At 36.2% G+C, this 17,522-nt stretch overlaps 1 protein-coding gene across 1 annotated transcript; it reads left to right on the forward strand.

The window, feature by feature from the left end:
• The first annotated feature begins 1,792 nt into the window (after positions 1–1,792).
• LOC127864494 (atrial natriuretic peptide receptor 2-like) lies at positions 1,793–16,891 on the forward strand. Its single transcript, XM_052404131.1, has 12 exons — positions 1,793–1,828; positions 2,438–2,542; positions 3,295–3,366; positions 4,123–4,288; positions 6,956–7,102; positions 9,393–9,564; positions 10,449–10,595; positions 12,849–13,041; positions 13,801–13,975; positions 14,529–14,627; positions 15,333–15,424; positions 16,454–16,891. The coding sequence occupies exons 1-12, from the start codon at positions 1,811–1,813 to the stop codon at positions 16,889–16,891; spliced, it is 1,824 nt and encodes a 607-aa protein (XP_052260091.1). The 5' UTR covers positions 1,793–1,810.
• Positions 16,892–17,522: the final 631 nt, after the last annotated feature.

Here is a 17,522-nt window from a genome sequence, read left to right on the forward strand (position 1 = left end):
CATAGTATGTAACGGTCAAGGTAAGTGTATAGACTTCATGCATCATAGCTTGTTGAGCGTATTCTTAAACTGCATCACACTTAATATCAATATTGCGTTAAATATTTCATACAAAAGCAGTGTTCTTAATAGAAATAGCCAAAATTTCTACGCTAGATAAGGTTTGTTAACATAGATTTAACGAGATACAAAATGCTCTTTTTTATTTTTGTGTGACAATATATTTCATGTGAATTTCGCGCGACGACGTCCGAACATTTACGAGCGAACGCGATATTGGCCTCGGACGGCGTTGGAAGCACGACGTAGTTCTCAGTCATAATCATGATGTTATTTATTAGCGGTAGTTCTCAGTCATAATCATGATGTTATTTATTAGCGGTAGTTCTGTCATAATCATGATGTTATTTATTAGCGGTGCTCAAGCGAGGATGTCCTGCGCTTAGCAATACAGCAAGAAAAACAGCAAAGGAGAGCGTACACAAATGAAAGTGTATGTGGGCAATACATAACTGTGTTTATGGATCTTTAATATGTATCTTTAATTTGGAGCGCGTTTGACTGGGGTTTCTATTAGGTCCGCGCGTTCGCTCGTAAATGTTCGGATATGATACAGTCGTTTAAAATTCACATGGAATATATTGTCACATTAAAATTAAATACGAGTATTTTTTTCTCGTTTAATCAATGTTTTCATACCACATCAAGCGTTGAAACTTGCTATTGTTATAAGAAACACTGATTGTTTATGGGTTAACTTTATTTAGTTTAAACCTATTTATTTTAGCTCGATTGCGTCGAAAGCCTAAGGCTTATATAAATGCTCTCGAGTCCGTGTCCTGGGCCTAGAACCAGTACTTGGTGTCTTTGGGGGAGATCTAAAGAACGCTCCCACGTTAACTTTATTTAACGAAATATCTTAAGAAATATTCGTTGATTTCGCGTGTTTATGGGGCTTTAAAGCAAGTGAGTGTGACTAGCATACAGAAAAGAAAATATTCGTAAAACAAAATACAATCAGCTAAATGTCATTCGTTGAGTTAACCAGACATGCGTTTATATACTTGAAGCGACAAACAAAAGATGCGTTCAAATCAATTGCTGTAATCCTCTTTTTGTTCTTAAAAGGGCCTTTTCACGTGTTGGTCAATTGGCAAAATTGAAAAAATGTGTTCCAGGTTTGCATATTTTCGTTTTAGTTATGATATTTGTTAGGAAACAGTTATACCGAACATTGACCATGCTCTAAAATAGCCATTATATGTATGTTAAAGACGATTTAAAAACCTTAAAATTATAAAGCGTTGAAACGCGAAACGATTAAATAATTTGGAGAGTTCTGTTGTTGTCGTTATATTTTGTGAAACAAAGAGAATGGCTTATATAAAGTATAAAATACTTCTTTCATTGTATGAGGAAGAATTGCCGAGTGGTCAAAGTGGTAGACTTTTTACTCCAGGGGTCAGTGGTTCGAGCCCTGCTGAGCGTTACTTTTGTTCTTTTTTTATATTTTATTCTTAATTTAAACTGGAGCTTTTTATATCCAATGTTTACATTTATCAATATAAAGCATTTCATGACAAACTTCAAAACATGTCAAAATCTGTGAAAATGCCCCTTAAATACAGTGAAGTCTTTAACACCGGAACTCTTATCCGAGCCCCGGATCGGTCTATTATTGCTGTGTTTTCAGGTAAGCGGGTCGCACGAGGACTTGACACCCGTATACGGCACCATGGGACACTATATGGGCACCAATGTCTTCATCAGAAGGTTCAACTTTACACAGATTGACCTCACCTCCAAGGTCATGGCGGAAATGAGGAAGGTAATTGCGTATTGTCGGAAGGATTCCAACATAAAACACTACGGTTAATTGTTGGGCAAATATCAATTCATGAACTGTAAATTAATGTTGATTGAAGACCCCCACATCTAACCCCTATGTAGGGTATTTTACTCCACTGGAGTACGCGTGGGTATTTACCCACCGCCCAGGTCATAGCTGAGAAGAAAGTATTGCTGTAATAGAATGAGTCGACCGTAATTGATAATTTACTTGAGTGAGAAAGGTTCCCACACTGAATTCACACCACAATTATTGTATTGCTGTGGTTGTTATAGTCTATTTTAAACCCGCTTTTTCGCGCTATATTGTGTTTTAAAAATGTTTTGATACTTTATTTGTATAAGCAATGGGTAATAATTTGTAATATATTGCATGTGAAGTTTCTTTATAGCACGGTATGTATAAGTCTTTATAGTCTGTTATTCGAAAAAAATAATTGATATTACATAGTACAAATATTACAGGTTTTATATACATACATGATCTTCCATGTTGACGATAAATAAATTACATGTTTAGTCATGAGCAAACGTGTTTACCTGTAATGTAAGACCTGTATCCATTGATTGAAAATGTTTACTACTTTAGATGTATCACCTACGACATAACAATATTGAGACGTTCATAGGCGCCTGTGTTGACACTGGCAACATCGCAGTGATGTCAGAAATATGCCCCAGAGGAAGCCTCATGGTACGTATTCTGCTACCGTAATTTGCCACGTAATTCCAAAATGAAGAAAAATGAAGTAAACAAAGTAACCACAACCACGTTTTATGAAATCGAACTTGACATTACTATACAATTGTTAATGAATATTATATAAGAAGCCGTATGAAAGACAAACGATTTATACTTACACTTACTAATGCTCGATTGGTCATTGTCGGCTCGGGTACTACTTAAATGTACCCGGGAATTTTTAACGCTAAATCGGTCGTTGACGGCTATTATTTTCATATCAAATTTGTTCAGATTAATGTCAAAATTTTGTAAAATAGCCTCTATGTTTTCGAAATTCCTACTAACAACAGCATGTTTAGGAAGGTTTTGTTCAACGAGAATATTGTTTTGTATTCCGTTGCGCGCTTTACGATATCGGATTTAGGGCGGGAATAAAAATCGGGTACAGTCTAAATTGGCCGGAACGTGTTAGCATCTTTTCCGTACCCGGGGTACATTTAAGTATACTTAAGAGTACTTGGGGTACATTTAAGTAGTACCCGAGCCGACAATGACCAATCGAGCATTACGGTCACTTATTAAATAATAGTATCGATGGCTACTGAGGGACGACTCTTTCCACCTGGACTAGATTGTTAGTTAAGAAGAGACTTCCTTACACGAAAAATCCATTTAAACAGCGGAAAGTATCGTCTCTGATTAGCATGTGACGACTATGAGGCTATGAATGAAGTAGCAGCGTTATTGTTTTTACATTTCAGGACATCATTGCCAACGACAGCATCGAGTTGGACTGGTCATTTCGGCACTCACTCATCAATGACGTTGTGCAGGTAATGGAGTCGTGTTATGAGAAAACTGGACTTATTGCATGTGCGAAAAGTGTCGCCCCAGCTTAGCCTGTGCAGTTCGCATAGGCTAATCAGGGACGACACTTTCCGCCTTAATTGGATTGTTGCTAGGAAGAGACTTCATTTAAACGAAAAATGTCATAGCAGCGGAAAGTGTCTTTACAGGCTAATCCGGGACGACACTTTATGCACATGCATTATGCCCAGTTTTCTCAGAACACGAACCAATTAGTAAAGACGTAATCAGGAGAGCACCTCTTATGACCGTTGATAGTCTTGTTCTATGCAATCTGCTAATCTCCCGTACAAAACAACGAAATATTAAACATCCAAAAGCTTGGGTCACGTCCTCGAAGCTTATAGCAAATCATTCGGGGTTTAAATTGTTTTAAACTTGTGAATTTACATGATTGCATGTATCGTTTAAACAAGCAACATGACACTACAATACATATCTTGAAAATGCAGCTTGAGTCGAGCGCAAAAAAGGGGTTTCATGTATGCGCGTAAAATATCGTCCCAGATTAGCCCGTGCAGTCCGCACAGGCTAAACAGGAACGACACTTTCCGCCTAGACTTGATTTTCATTAAAAAGAAACTTTCTTTCATCGAAAAATTCCTTAAAAGCGAAGTGTCCGCCTGATTAGCCTGTGTGGACTACACAGGCTAATGTGAGACGATACTTTACGCATATGCATAAAGCCCTGTTTCTCAGAGAGCGGCTCGGTTATATTTCAGGGTATGAAGTATTTACACAACAGCGAAATCGGCGCGCACGGTCAACTACGGAGCTCCAACTGTGTCGTAGACAGTCGCTTCATGCTCAAGATCAAAGGCTTTGGTCCGAAATGCTTTCAGGAGTTGGAGCACAAGAACATGAATGCCTCGCTCGCCAATCCCTCCAGTACGTAGTCACGTGAATTTTAGGCCCGTTTCCACCTATGTTTTTTGTGTCGTTTTCGTAGTTTCCAACAGTATGTCTGTCATATCACGGGCGTAAGTTTAATAACTAACACTTTTCCTTTTTTAGCTGGGTTAATATTATTGCACATACGTATGATTGTAATTCACGACTGCACTACTTGATTCTGAGATAGGATTAAAATGGTCGTAAAATACATTTCACAACCAATCCACACAACTATGTTTTCGGTTATGGAGTCAACCCCGCAATCCTCGGATTTCTAATTAAGCCTTCTATGAACTGAACTAGCCGGTCCGTGTACTTTTAGACTTAATAAATAATACACTTACTATTAAAAAAAGTTAAAGTATTATACAAGAGAATAATAAGAAAGTGTTCGATAAAGTTTAATACGCAAAGCTTAGATTATCTAAACCACTGGCCATTGTGATTGATCTTTTTTGTGCAGAGCCAATAAACATTTCTGTGTTCAGCACCTATCGGGTATTCTATTTGTATAATTATTTTTTTTAATTTGTTCGGTCTTTATGTCGAAGGTAATTAAAGAAAATAATTGCTGAAAACTACAATAAACATCAGAAGACGTAAAGAAACCTTATTATACTTAACTTTATAACATGACCTACGCTCCAGGAGTGAAATAACGTAATGCTCAAATTTGTTTATTACACGGGTGTTATTACACTAGTTATATAACTGTGAAATTACGTGATTTTTTGACGAAATAACGTCATTATTCCAGCGAATTTCTTCAGTTCACCTCTTTTACAATGTGAATAAACAGTGAAAAGAGTATAACATAAAAAGAAAATGTGTTATTCATGTTATAAATAGAATCTTAGATATCCTATATTTATTAGTTTTTTAAACATTGTTTAACCCATCGATTGTATTCGATTGTTTAAGGCCAATATTTGCATTTCTTTTATACCTAATGATAAAATATGACATTTCTACAGTGAAATAACAGCAGTGAAAATAAACAAATTGTTATTTTCACCGCTGAAAATAACAATTTTGGGAACTACTTTTTCTATTTTAAGATTATCATATCAAGCTTTTTATGATAGGAGTGAATTGAAATCGGTATTCCATCGAATCCGACACATTTTCTTTTTATTTTATGCTCTTTTTCACCGTTTATTTACATTGTAAAAGAGTTTAACTGGAGAATTTCGCTGGAATAGTGACGTCATTTGGTCGAAAAAGTGACGTCATTTTGTGTGTTGAAATGTATTTAGGCACGCCACGGGAGAAAGGGTTACTTTTCAGCGAAAGGGAAACAGCTGTTAATTGTTTTCTTTAAAAAAAAGAGGCATAAAAGAAACAGAAAATGTTCATGTTAGTGTAAGATCGTTTGTTATTTCACTCGTGATCATAGAAAAGTGCCACTCGTGAAAATATATTTTCTATGATCACTCGTGAAATAACAAACGATCTTACACTGACATGAACAAATATCCTCTATGTCTTTTGTTGTACGGGAGCACCGACCCAAAATTTTTGAAATTGCAAATACATTCAATTTTGGGAATGTATTTTTATTTAAACCGCCGACATCGTATTCTATTCATAGGTAAAACAAAATGAATGCGGATGAAACAAAATGTCAAACTATGAGCACAAAGTATTTGCATTCAGCTATCACAATAAGCAAAAATAGCAACTAGCAAAAAGTCTGCTCATTTAAAAAGTAACAATAAGTAATAAAAGGTATACAACTTCGAAAATACCTGTCACGGCATGTACGTCGCCATATTGTTTGTCACGTAATTACCCCCATTTGTACTAGTTCTTGCATCATATCAGAAAATTTTATATATAGATGCAATAGCACTATTAAAAAGTGAAATTAATATGTCAGGACTCTTAAATACTTTTAATGGTTGTATTTAGTTTTTTTTTCAGTTCCGTTCTATTCAGGGAACAAGTAAGACAATACCGTATAACTATACCGTATTATCGATACCTTATTCGCTACCACGTACCGGCTATAAAATAGTATAAGATCAATAATTTCATACTCAGAATTACATTTCAAGAATTTAGAATTATCATTATTCATGATTGCAATTGGCTCTGAATCAGTGCTAAGTGTATGTTCGTGTGGTTGTTGGTGGTGCTGGACTTGGTTTGTTTCATGTATATTATGGATTTGTTTAATAAGCCAGGTGAACGTTTTTTAACAACATTAGAATAAAAATCGTCATTAGCTTTCTCTAATTTGAAAATCAGTAAATCACAAGGATGCGCTGTTGTATCGTACTTTGATGTCAACACAACTTTGGTGCCCAACATAAATGTACGTTACGCTTGATGGTGTGGAACCATAGAGCGTGACGCTAGGAGGGCACGCTGTTGTCATCCTATATTTAAAATAAAAGCGTTCGAAAAATCATCATCACTATCATCATCATCATCATCATCATCATCATCATCATCATCATCATCATCATCATCATCATCATCATCATCATCATGTTCTGTGTCTGAGTTGAATCTAAGACACTCATTGATAATTGCCATGTTGCTATTTTACAAATATGAGGACACGTCGTTTTAAGTCAGCTGGATATGTCAGGTAAAAACGTTAATCCAATACATTTTTGAGTGCGCACCTTGCACTTCGCTTCTATCCGTTGTCAGAGTTCCTATGGACGGCCCCTGAGCTGCTGCGCCACGCCGGCTGGACTTCCGGTACGCGAGAGGGAGACGTCTACAGCTTTGCCATCATCCTGCAGGAAATCGTAGTCCGAGGAGCACCGTATGAATCCTCAGATCTGTCTGTAGTAGGTAAGCGTTAATAATAATAATAATAATAAGAAGAAGAAGAAGAAGAAGGGAAGAAGAAGAAGAATAACAATACCTATAATAATAATACTATTATTATTATTATTATTATTATTATTATTATTATTATTATTATTAGTAGTAGTAGTAGTAGTAGTAGTAGTAGTAGTAGTAGTAGTAGTAGCAGTAGTAGTAAATCTTATTTATTATTATTATCTTTATTTTTATTATTATTCTTGTTATAATTTATTTATTTTTATTTTCATGCTTAAGCGGCATATAGTCGCCGCTTCGTCTGTCCGTGTGTCCTTCCGTCCGTGCACAATTTTTGTCCGGGCTATTTCTCAGCAACTACTGACCGGAATTCAATGAAACTTTTTGGGAAGCTTCACTACCAAGAGGAGATGTGCATATTATCAGCGGGTTCTGGTCGAATGATTTTTCACAGAGTTATGGCCCTTTGAAATTTTCCATTAACTGTACATATAGTGCAATTCTTGTCCCCCCAACTACTAGACGTTTCCTTTTATCTGAATATATAGTGCAATATTGTGACAAAAAAAACTTTAGGGAGCATCACCCGTCTCCGACGGTTTCTTTCATGTTTATAATAGTAGAAATGTGGTAGTTGTTGTGGTGATAGTAGTAGTAGTAGTAGTAGTAGTAGTAGTAGTAGTAGTAGTAGTAGTAGTAGTAGTAGTAGTAGTAGTAGAAGTAGTAGTAGTAGAAGTAGTAGTAGTAGTAGTAGTAGTAGTAGTAGTAGTAGTAGTAGTAGTAGTAGTAGTAGTAGTAGTACATGTAGTAGTGATTATTCTGTATCCAATACATTCATCCAATGGGCATTCTTCATATGAACCACGTGACCAATATATTCCGTTATCGGATCCAAAAAGTCTGTATTTTTTCCATATTGGACAGTTGAGTACTTTATGTGCACTACGCAATTGTTTGACAACGATAAAAGCCGTTACCGAGAAAAAGTATCCGAATGTACAATAATCGATTCACACGAGCGCTTGTCTTGAAAATAGCATAGATGCATTTAAAAATCCAAATTAAGGTAGCGCACCTCTAATGGGCACATATCCAAATATAATCCAATTAATTATTTTCTTAATCAGCATCATTTCACTGAACTACATGCAAATTTGTAGGTAGGCTTTCCATGCTTTTTAAAAAAATATACCGTTTTTTTTATAAACCACCCCCACGCTCAGCTTTTGTACAGTTTATTTTCACCCCTGGGGTATATAAAAGTTCCATAATTCATTTAAATTTCCAAATATGGGCATGCTGTTGGTGTGTATAGATGCAGTAAAGGTGTTTAAATTTGAAACAAGATGAAATAAGTATTCTTTTACAGACATTTATTTTTTACAAATTTTTATCTATGGAAGAGTGCCATGAAATGTAAGTGATTTCAGCCAAGTAAAAATTGGGTCGGTTAAAAACAAAGTGTCATAAAATTCAAAATAGTATCATTTAAGTTATATTTTAAACATAGTTTTTATAGAAACACTATATACAGCAAAATTACCAAGAAATAGGCAGATATACCGTTTACTTTTTGAAATAAAAATAAAAATGCAACATGCATCATTCTTATTTTCAGCAGTAAATCACCCAATTTAGCCATAACTTATTTTAATTTTAAAAATAGAAGGATGTGCATAAAAATTTCAACATATTAAACAAAAAACATAGCATATATGCTACATTAAATCAAATTACGTTAGAAAAGAAATAAAACGTGTCGCAAAAAGTATGCGATGTCGGCAGGATTCGAACCTGCACTGGAAGATCCCAAAAAACTTGTTGTCCATCGCCTTTACCACTAGGCCACGTCAACTTCACAGTTGTGCAAGCTTTAAGTAAACATGTAAAAAGGCTCGCCAATCTTTGGAGAAATCGCGAAATCGTATTTTTTCAGATGATACTTGAATCAAAGTCAATATTTATTGTGAAAATAATGTATTCTTAAGGAATTACGTAAACATATATCAAAATTCGAACTTTGAAAAAAATAAAATGCATCTCTCGGAAATAACCGATCATTGAAGATCGGCAATGATCGTAAAATAAATCGCGGGAAATCATTAGAGGTGCGCTACCTTAAAAGCAAACAAAAAGCTTAAGAAAGGGATAAAGAATAAAAAAAAAGCTTATTAGACGTTTAAACGGCTCGTCCAATATGACTTCAAACTGTGTGCTCGTCCAAAGATATCTCTGTATTGTACAGTGAAACGTCTAATAACCTATAATTATCGCTAATCTCATATCTGCCTGTTAACAGAGATACTGGACAGGGTCCGGCATCCGACGGTGCCTCCGTTCCGCCCGACGTTCCTCGTCACGCCTGACTGCGCACCGGGACTCGTGGACCTAATGGAGGCCTGCTGGGCGGAGGAGCGCACCAAGCGGCCAACATTCGACAGCGTAGACGCCAGTCTGAAGCGCATCCTCAAGTAAGCAGCCACAAGTAACCTTTTTTTAGTTTTAGTTCTTTACTTGTATTTTGTGTGGCGGCAGATCAAACAGTTGTGCATTGTATGGAATTGAAAAACACGCTTTATTGTTTTAAAGTATTGTATAATGTTTTGGTATATATTGGTATAAATAAAACAGTTTTCCTTTCTCAACTCTTATGCGCAGCACTATATAGTGAAATGAACCTTCATAAGAAACTCGTATGAGTTACTTTTCAATGCATGCAGAATTCTCTTAAACATGACTTTTCATGATCCCAATTAAGAGAATTATCAGACGATAAGTCTTCTCCTATAATGAGTTGTATCTATGCAGCGAACCGTAACGATACACCATCACTGGTCAAATGGCATCCCAGATATCACTTGAACCAGTATGAAGCGGTTCTGTTCATTTTTACAACCCATGACACTACCTCCTACCCCCGGCACTACCAAATAACCTACTGTTCCAGTGGATAGCGTTGTGATTTGTCGGTTTTAATATTCTATGACGAAATTAAAAACAGAAAAAAAACGAATCCGCCATCATGTTGATTATCAGTATCAATAGACAATGAATGTCTCGCTTTGCTGAAAGATTGTGGAACACCAAATGCTATCTCGCAAATGAACATTGAAATCAACAACGTTTTCGCTTTAATCGTGACCAGTAACTCAATTTATATGAACAATTTAATTCAGCCGCGTATAGCGAGAATGGCATCAGCGCAGTCAGGAGCTACCATGTTCGCAATAAAGTCACACAAAGTTTCGTGGTCTCATTAGCGGAATTGGTAGCATCTGACCGGACTGGTCTGGAGCGACGCTGTCCGCATATTACATAAGACACATTTTCGCAAGACGCGGCTCGATTATTGCAGGTCGAAGGGCAGCAACATCATGGATAACCTGATGCGCCGGATGGAGCAGTACGCGAACAATCTGGAGTCGCTGGTAGAGGAGAGGACGAACGCCTATGTGGAGGAAAAAAAGAGGGCCGAGGATCTGCTGTACAGGATGCTCCCAGTGTATGACCTTTCATAGTGTATCAGTGTTATAAGGATATTTTATTTCGTCTATCATTTTCACTTGTAAAACATATATTTCAAAGTGATACTCACTTTATATAGCCGATTCACAGTTATTTTCTATATTTTATCCGAGGAAGTAATATATTTTTCGTTACTGCATCTCAAGAATAATGCTAACGATGCCCCTTCCGTCTTACGACAACTACCCAAATTCTACCACTTTGATATATTTCTTACTAAGTATAGCACATTACAAATTAATGCTGCTGAATGCAAACTTAATGTATTTTTATATCTCTAAGGCCACGACTTTTTTTTTATTGGTTTACAAAAATTATTTTGAAAATGGTACATCGGGCGGTCGAAAAAAAAAAAAAAAAAAAAACATCATTGGAAAAATAAGTTAATACTAATAACATCAGAACAAAGACATCATATCTTTTATAACCTTAACACAGAGACGAAAAATCTAATTATGCAATGAAACACATCTATATCTTCAAATGAAATGAGTCACCTAAAAGCACCTTTTGAAACATCAGGCAATTTTAAACACTCCATTAAATGACATGCGTTCTTCTCCCATTAAAACGAAAAACTGCGCTTCATTTCCGTAATTCGATGCGCACCATTACGCAATGCGATGCCCGTTGCATAAATCTTATATAAGATAAACTACTCATACACAAAGTTTGTGTTTGCTCTTATTGGACTTATGACATCGTCCATGAAAAAAATCGAGGTAGATCGATCCCCGCGTCGTCGCGGTAATGTTTGTTAAAGTTGTTGTTGTCGTGAAAACTCGTTGATTTACAACGCAACACGTCTTTTTTAAACTGACGCGAATTAATACAATCATATTTGTCAACTTGGCTTTTGCTTTATTTTGATAATTTAATCCAAAGTTTAATGTTGGCAAGTGTTTTTACTGGAATTGTAAACAAGGAGCCAGTTAAAGTCTTCTGAAAATGTGCAGTCTGTGTGAATTGACAGTTTGACGTCATCAAAGGAAAGCCGCTTACTGTCTGAAGCAATAAAGCGACAAATTTCGCGCCGACAAAATTGGCTTCCTTTGTCTAGCAATCAACATGCCGAACCAATCGTGCGTTTGTTTCTCAATTGCAATCCTCCAATTTAATAATAGCACGTGCATAGCTCCGCCTTCGAATCTTTTGCAGAGAACGGAGGCGGAGTTTAACGGTTAATTGAGCTAGTATTTTTAATACGCAAGTTGAGTTCCGATTTGCCGAAATTACTCGGCCCTAAGCATTAAAACGACAAATACATTTATCAATGATTTTCCGAGATATACCGATTTGTTCCGATTTCCAAACTTTCTGTACAGTTCCTATAAACTATGGCGGACGTGTTTACAAAATTCCTAAACACATATATCGTAAATAATGGCAGCGTTTTATTGGATTATTTATACTAATTATCAAATTGCAAGGTAATACTTTTTTATCTACTATAATATCGGGTATGTTTAATATAATAAACATGTTAAACAATATAGTTGCGTCACAGACTCGGAAATAAATTTTGATGCGGTCGACATTTTACTGACGCTGATTTTCCTATTGTCTGTAATTAAATAAATTTTGAGAAGTGCACATAAAAGGACTGGTACATACTGTGTCACATTGAAAAATATCCCGATCTCTGTAATATATGTGAACCAATCGTTGATTGTACTTACTTGATTTTATTCGCAACCGTACTCAAACCGGATCGTTTTTTTTTCTCGTTTCGCTCGTTTTTCATTGCGGTCGGGAATAAAATATATATAAAAAAAGACGATTTTCCGATTTTATTTTTTTTCCCATTTTCCAAAAATTAGGGTCGGCGGTTTTGTAAACCAAGAAATATAAAAGTCGTGGCCTAACAACATTATTATGCTGCACATTTTATGTTGTAACGTTTATCATTTCCAATTACGGCATACCAATCGATGTGTTCTATACGTGTCATTTTTTGACATTTCTATACGAAGTTATTAAAAGATCAGTAGTTCACACCTTATCAGCAGAAATTCCAACTGGCAAAGGATAGACATAGAATTAGCCTCGATTTTTTTCTAAATTCTGTCAAATTGCACTTTGGAGTACAAATGTTAAGCAATATATAAATCTATGTTTGATTTGTTTGTCAAAATTAGTATATATCTTTGTATTGTAACATTAATTTACGAAAAACTAAATGAACATTGTTTAAACAACGAATACTGAACTTTGAAGTGCACTGCTTTAGGTCCGTCGCTAGGCAACTGCAGACCGGAAACCAGGTGGAGCCGGAAACCTTCGACATGGCGACCATTTACTTCAGCGACATTGTTGGCTTTACCACCATCGCGGGCCGCAGCAACCCTATGGAAGTCGTAAATCTACTCAACGACCTCTACACAACATTTGACGCCATCATCAACAATTTCCATGTCTACAAGGTAAACCTTAGGTGACGCCATCATCAACAATTTCCATGCCTACACCTATGGTGGCTGTTTGCAGTCATATCGCTATAGCGGTTTTGAGGTTTTGAAGGCAAACAAAAGCCAAAACACGAACGCGAAAAAATAACGGATGTCATATTTATAGCATAGGCGCGTATATTTGTCTTTGTAGCGCGTTTTCGTTAACGCGCCGGTCAAATCCGTCTAAACGCGAGAACGCTTAAGAAAGTCTCAGAAATCATGTAAACGAAAACAGGCATGATAATTGGCTTTCTTAATTTTGATATGTTAGTAGCGATATATATGAGGGTAATTAGCAGATTATATATTTTATATATATAATATATACAATTCACTACGCATGCACAATTTGCATTCCTGGTTTTACCACGTGACGATGATGATCAATCTACTGGCGTTATTTATAGTTAACTGGTAGTTATCTGGTAGACATACCCAGTAAAATTTATAACCGAATATACTGAAAATATGAAAACTTAACAACTTTTTTCTAGTAATGCTATATACCAGTCGTGATATTTTAATCAATATAAACTAATATCTGTAAAAAAAAATACGGTATTTTACAACTTTTCTTTTCTTCGTCGTCGTGGTTGACAGTCTCTTTAAGTGATAGAGAATGTACGAATCGTCACATCTGATCTTCACAACTTTAAGAAAATTATACTTTGCAATACAAAATGCGCAAATATTTAAGATATGACAGGGCAAACAGTCTTGATATTTTCGCAGGTTGAGACGATTGGTGACGCGTACATGGTTGCCTCGGGTCTGCCGATCCGGATAGGCAACAAACACGTCACGGAGATATCTAACATGGCGCTGGCTATCCGAAAGAGTGTTGAGGTCTTCAAAATACGTCACTTCCCTAACGAACCCATGCGCATCCGAATAGGGCTACACTCAGGTGAACATGCAAGAGATTTAGTTTTCGTTTTTAATCGATTCGAAAAAGGGTCTTCACTGTTTTGCAAAAAGTGCGGGTGTGTTAATATTCCACCTATTTCTTATTGGCGGACGCTAGGTCTAGGCGGGCCTACCGATAATCCAACTATATCTTAGCGACTGAGGCTGTGTTGTAGGCGGGCTTGTTGATAATCCAACTATGTCTAATTGGCTGAAGCCTTCTTGTTTCTGTTGGCTGACGCTAGGTCAAGGCGGTCGTAATGATACCTCAATTGCTTCCATTTTGTTGACGCTATGCTGTAAGCGGACCTGTGTTTATCCAAATGTTTCTTATTGGTTTACACTATGTTGTAGCAGACGTGTTGATAATCCAACTGTGTATATTTGGTTTACGCTGTGTTTCAGGCGTATTCTACGTTTTCTACAGGTCTTTGGTTATTGGTTTACACTAAGTTTTAGGCGGGCGTGTTAATTATCAAACTGTTTCTTTTTAGCTTACGCTATGCTGTAGGCGGACCTGTGTCCAACTGTTTATGACTGTCAATATGTTGTAGGCGGTGTTGTAGCAGGTGTGGTGGGACTTACAATGCCCCGGTATTGCTTGTTTGGAGACACGGTCAATACAGCCAGTCGAATGGAATCGAACGGAGAAGGTAACTCGCTTGTTTAATTTAACCATTTCCACATTAAGAAGCAAAGTACAAATGGCTTTTGCAACCAGAATAAAACCACAACAGCCTGCGAGTGACTCGCAGTCTGTTCAGGTGTTATGCTTTTTGCTGCTCATCAGTAACTAAGGCTTGGAAATGAAGCCTTAACAACTTGAATTTAGTAAGAAAGGTCTTAATTAAATATAACTTTCTAAGGGACTACAAATATGTGAAAATACGTATGTAAAATGTAAAGGGTTATCTCTATTATTTTATATTTTGATTGTTACCATCTATGGCTATGCATGTGTGATTATATGATTGCTTTTATCTATGCCCACGTTACTGTAAAATTATTAAACAGAAATACTTTATCTCAAAAAAAAACGAATACACTTTAGTGTTGAAATCTGAATAATATGGTGTCTAAATCGGCATCAATATTAAACAATCAAAACGTATTGTTTGCGACGAAAAAGCCATAATATGATCATAAGTTTAATGCTATGCACAGAGAGGACCAATTTAACGCGTATTGTTTATAACGATGCTGAATTGGGTCTTGAATAGGTCTAGTAAGACTTTAATAAGACTTTAATATGTTTGTGAAAAAATATAAATAATATATGGATATAACGATATGATTTTGATAAGATCACATCTAGTGATTTTAAAGTCAATTATGAGGATTTCATAATTATTTTATAGCCATGAAAATCCACATATCTGAGCCAACCATGAAACTCTTGGACAAGACTGGAAACTACGAAATAGAGCTACGAGGAAGCACGGACATAAAGGTTGCTGAATAAAGCACTAATTTGTTAAACTATCAAATAACCATTGCTTAATTTTTGTGAAATTTTGTAAACCCATTGTATTAACATCGAATATATTGAATTCCCGACAAAAACAACAAGTTAACGCCAGTATTGTATTAAACGATCTTAAGTATTTGTTTTTAGGACAAATTAAACGTTGATGAATGCAAAAGCCTACAGTAAATAATCAGTAAAACCACTGCAATAAAATAGACGAAATCATAGTTTAATGCAATTGAAAATAGTGTAATGCTGTACAGAACAAAACTAAGTAATGTACAAAAACATAAACGCATAATATTGGTCCGTTAAAGGAGCATACATGTAAAAACGGCGCAAACATTTTCTGGTGGGGGTCAGGGGTGGCGGGGTGGGGTGGTGGTGGTGTATGGGGAAATAATTACACTAATCTGTCCACGTATGTGAAATCCGATGCTCGCGTCTATTGGTCGAAAACAGAAATATATAGGAAATTTTGACAATCCTCTCTACCTGGATGTGCCGCTGATCTGTTTAACCCATTTATGCCTAGTGGACTCTCCCATCCTTCTAAATTTGATCAATTTATTTCCAAAATTAGGGATGTCTAGTATATATATTTCTATATTTAGAATATTTCTTACAGAAATTCCTTTTAGCAAACAGCGCAGACCCTGATGAGACGCCGTATCATGTGGCGTCTCATCTGGGTCTACGCTGTTTGCTAAGGCCTTTTTTCGAGACGCTATGCATAAATGGGTTAATAGTGAGCACTCAATATGTTCGTATGTTCGTAACTATAACTTATAAAAATCGTTTATTAATGAATGTTTGATAGAGGATCAGCAGTCTAATAACCTAGTATTCTGTTCGTATAGTAATGTATTGATTTGGTTGCAAATTTACTTCCTTTATCAAACGTACATGTACCTCCACGCATTGGGAAGTACAGCGAGTACATAATTTCCTACTTCAAATGTATGTGGATCACTGGGCAATATGTTAACATTCCTTTACATAACATTTCAGGGTAAAGGCACAATGAAAACCTATTGGCTGGTTGGTCTAAAAAACCCAGTAGTCGCAGAAATATGTCCTTCAAATAATGCTGCCTTGACTGACAATAAGCCTCGGCCATCCTCGGGCAACCGTCGAAAGAGTATCCCTGGAAACCATAAATCTAAGATTAAGCTTCATAATCAAAACAGCGCGGACATCGAAAATGCATCAATACCCGGATGCGTTCAGAATCATGTCATCGAAACGAAAATCGACAACAGCCCCAATAGTGTGGAATGTAACCCCCAGGACTCATCACATGACCCGTTCAAGGTCGTTTTAGAGACGCACAGGTTCGCGCGCATATTCTCGCATCAACTCGGCGAGCCAAAGACGAACGAGTTGGTTGGTGACCATGTGCGTGCAATGACTGACGGACTTTCAACAACCCCTGTTACAGATGCATAGCTTGATTGCAGTTTTCTAAGACAGTTTTAATACATGTTTATTGTGTTTAATCCTAGAAGTAAAGTTTTATGATAAATTGTACTTTGCTTGTTTTGAAAAACCAAATTCAACATATTGTGCAATGTAATCGCAGATAATTTGATTTGTTCCGATCATACCTCATCAAGTCCATGACGTCACTACAAAGCTTTGTGTAATGATCAATTCGTTCGTGTTCTATTATTGTTTTATTAAATACGACTTAAGTTAAGTGTTTATTTACTCATTCACCTTTTAAATGTAAACGACAGACAAAACGACCAATTATATGGAAAATTGCACTTAAAAAGATAACATACTGATAATCCTAATATAACTGGAATAATTTTTATTTAAAATTTGGTAAAGTTTAATGCACTTTTGAGCTATCCGCACAGAGGAATTCTTTTTTTTATGTCCCCCACCACTATAGTGGGAACATATTGTTTTTGCCCTGTCTGTTGGTCTGTTTGGTCAAACTTTAACATTTGCCATAACTTTTGCAATATTGAAGAAAGCAACTTCATATTTGGCATGCATATGTATCTCATGGAGCTGCACATTTTGAGTGGTAGGAGGTCAAGGTCATCCTTCAAGGTCAAAGGTAAAAAAA

This window comes from Dreissena polymorpha, chromosome 1, assembly GCF_020536995.1.
Source record: "Dreissena polymorpha isolate Duluth1 chromosome 1, UMN_Dpol_1.0, whole genome shotgun sequence".
NCBI lineage: Eukaryota > Metazoa > Mollusca > Bivalvia > Myida > Dreissenidae > Dreissena > Dreissena polymorpha.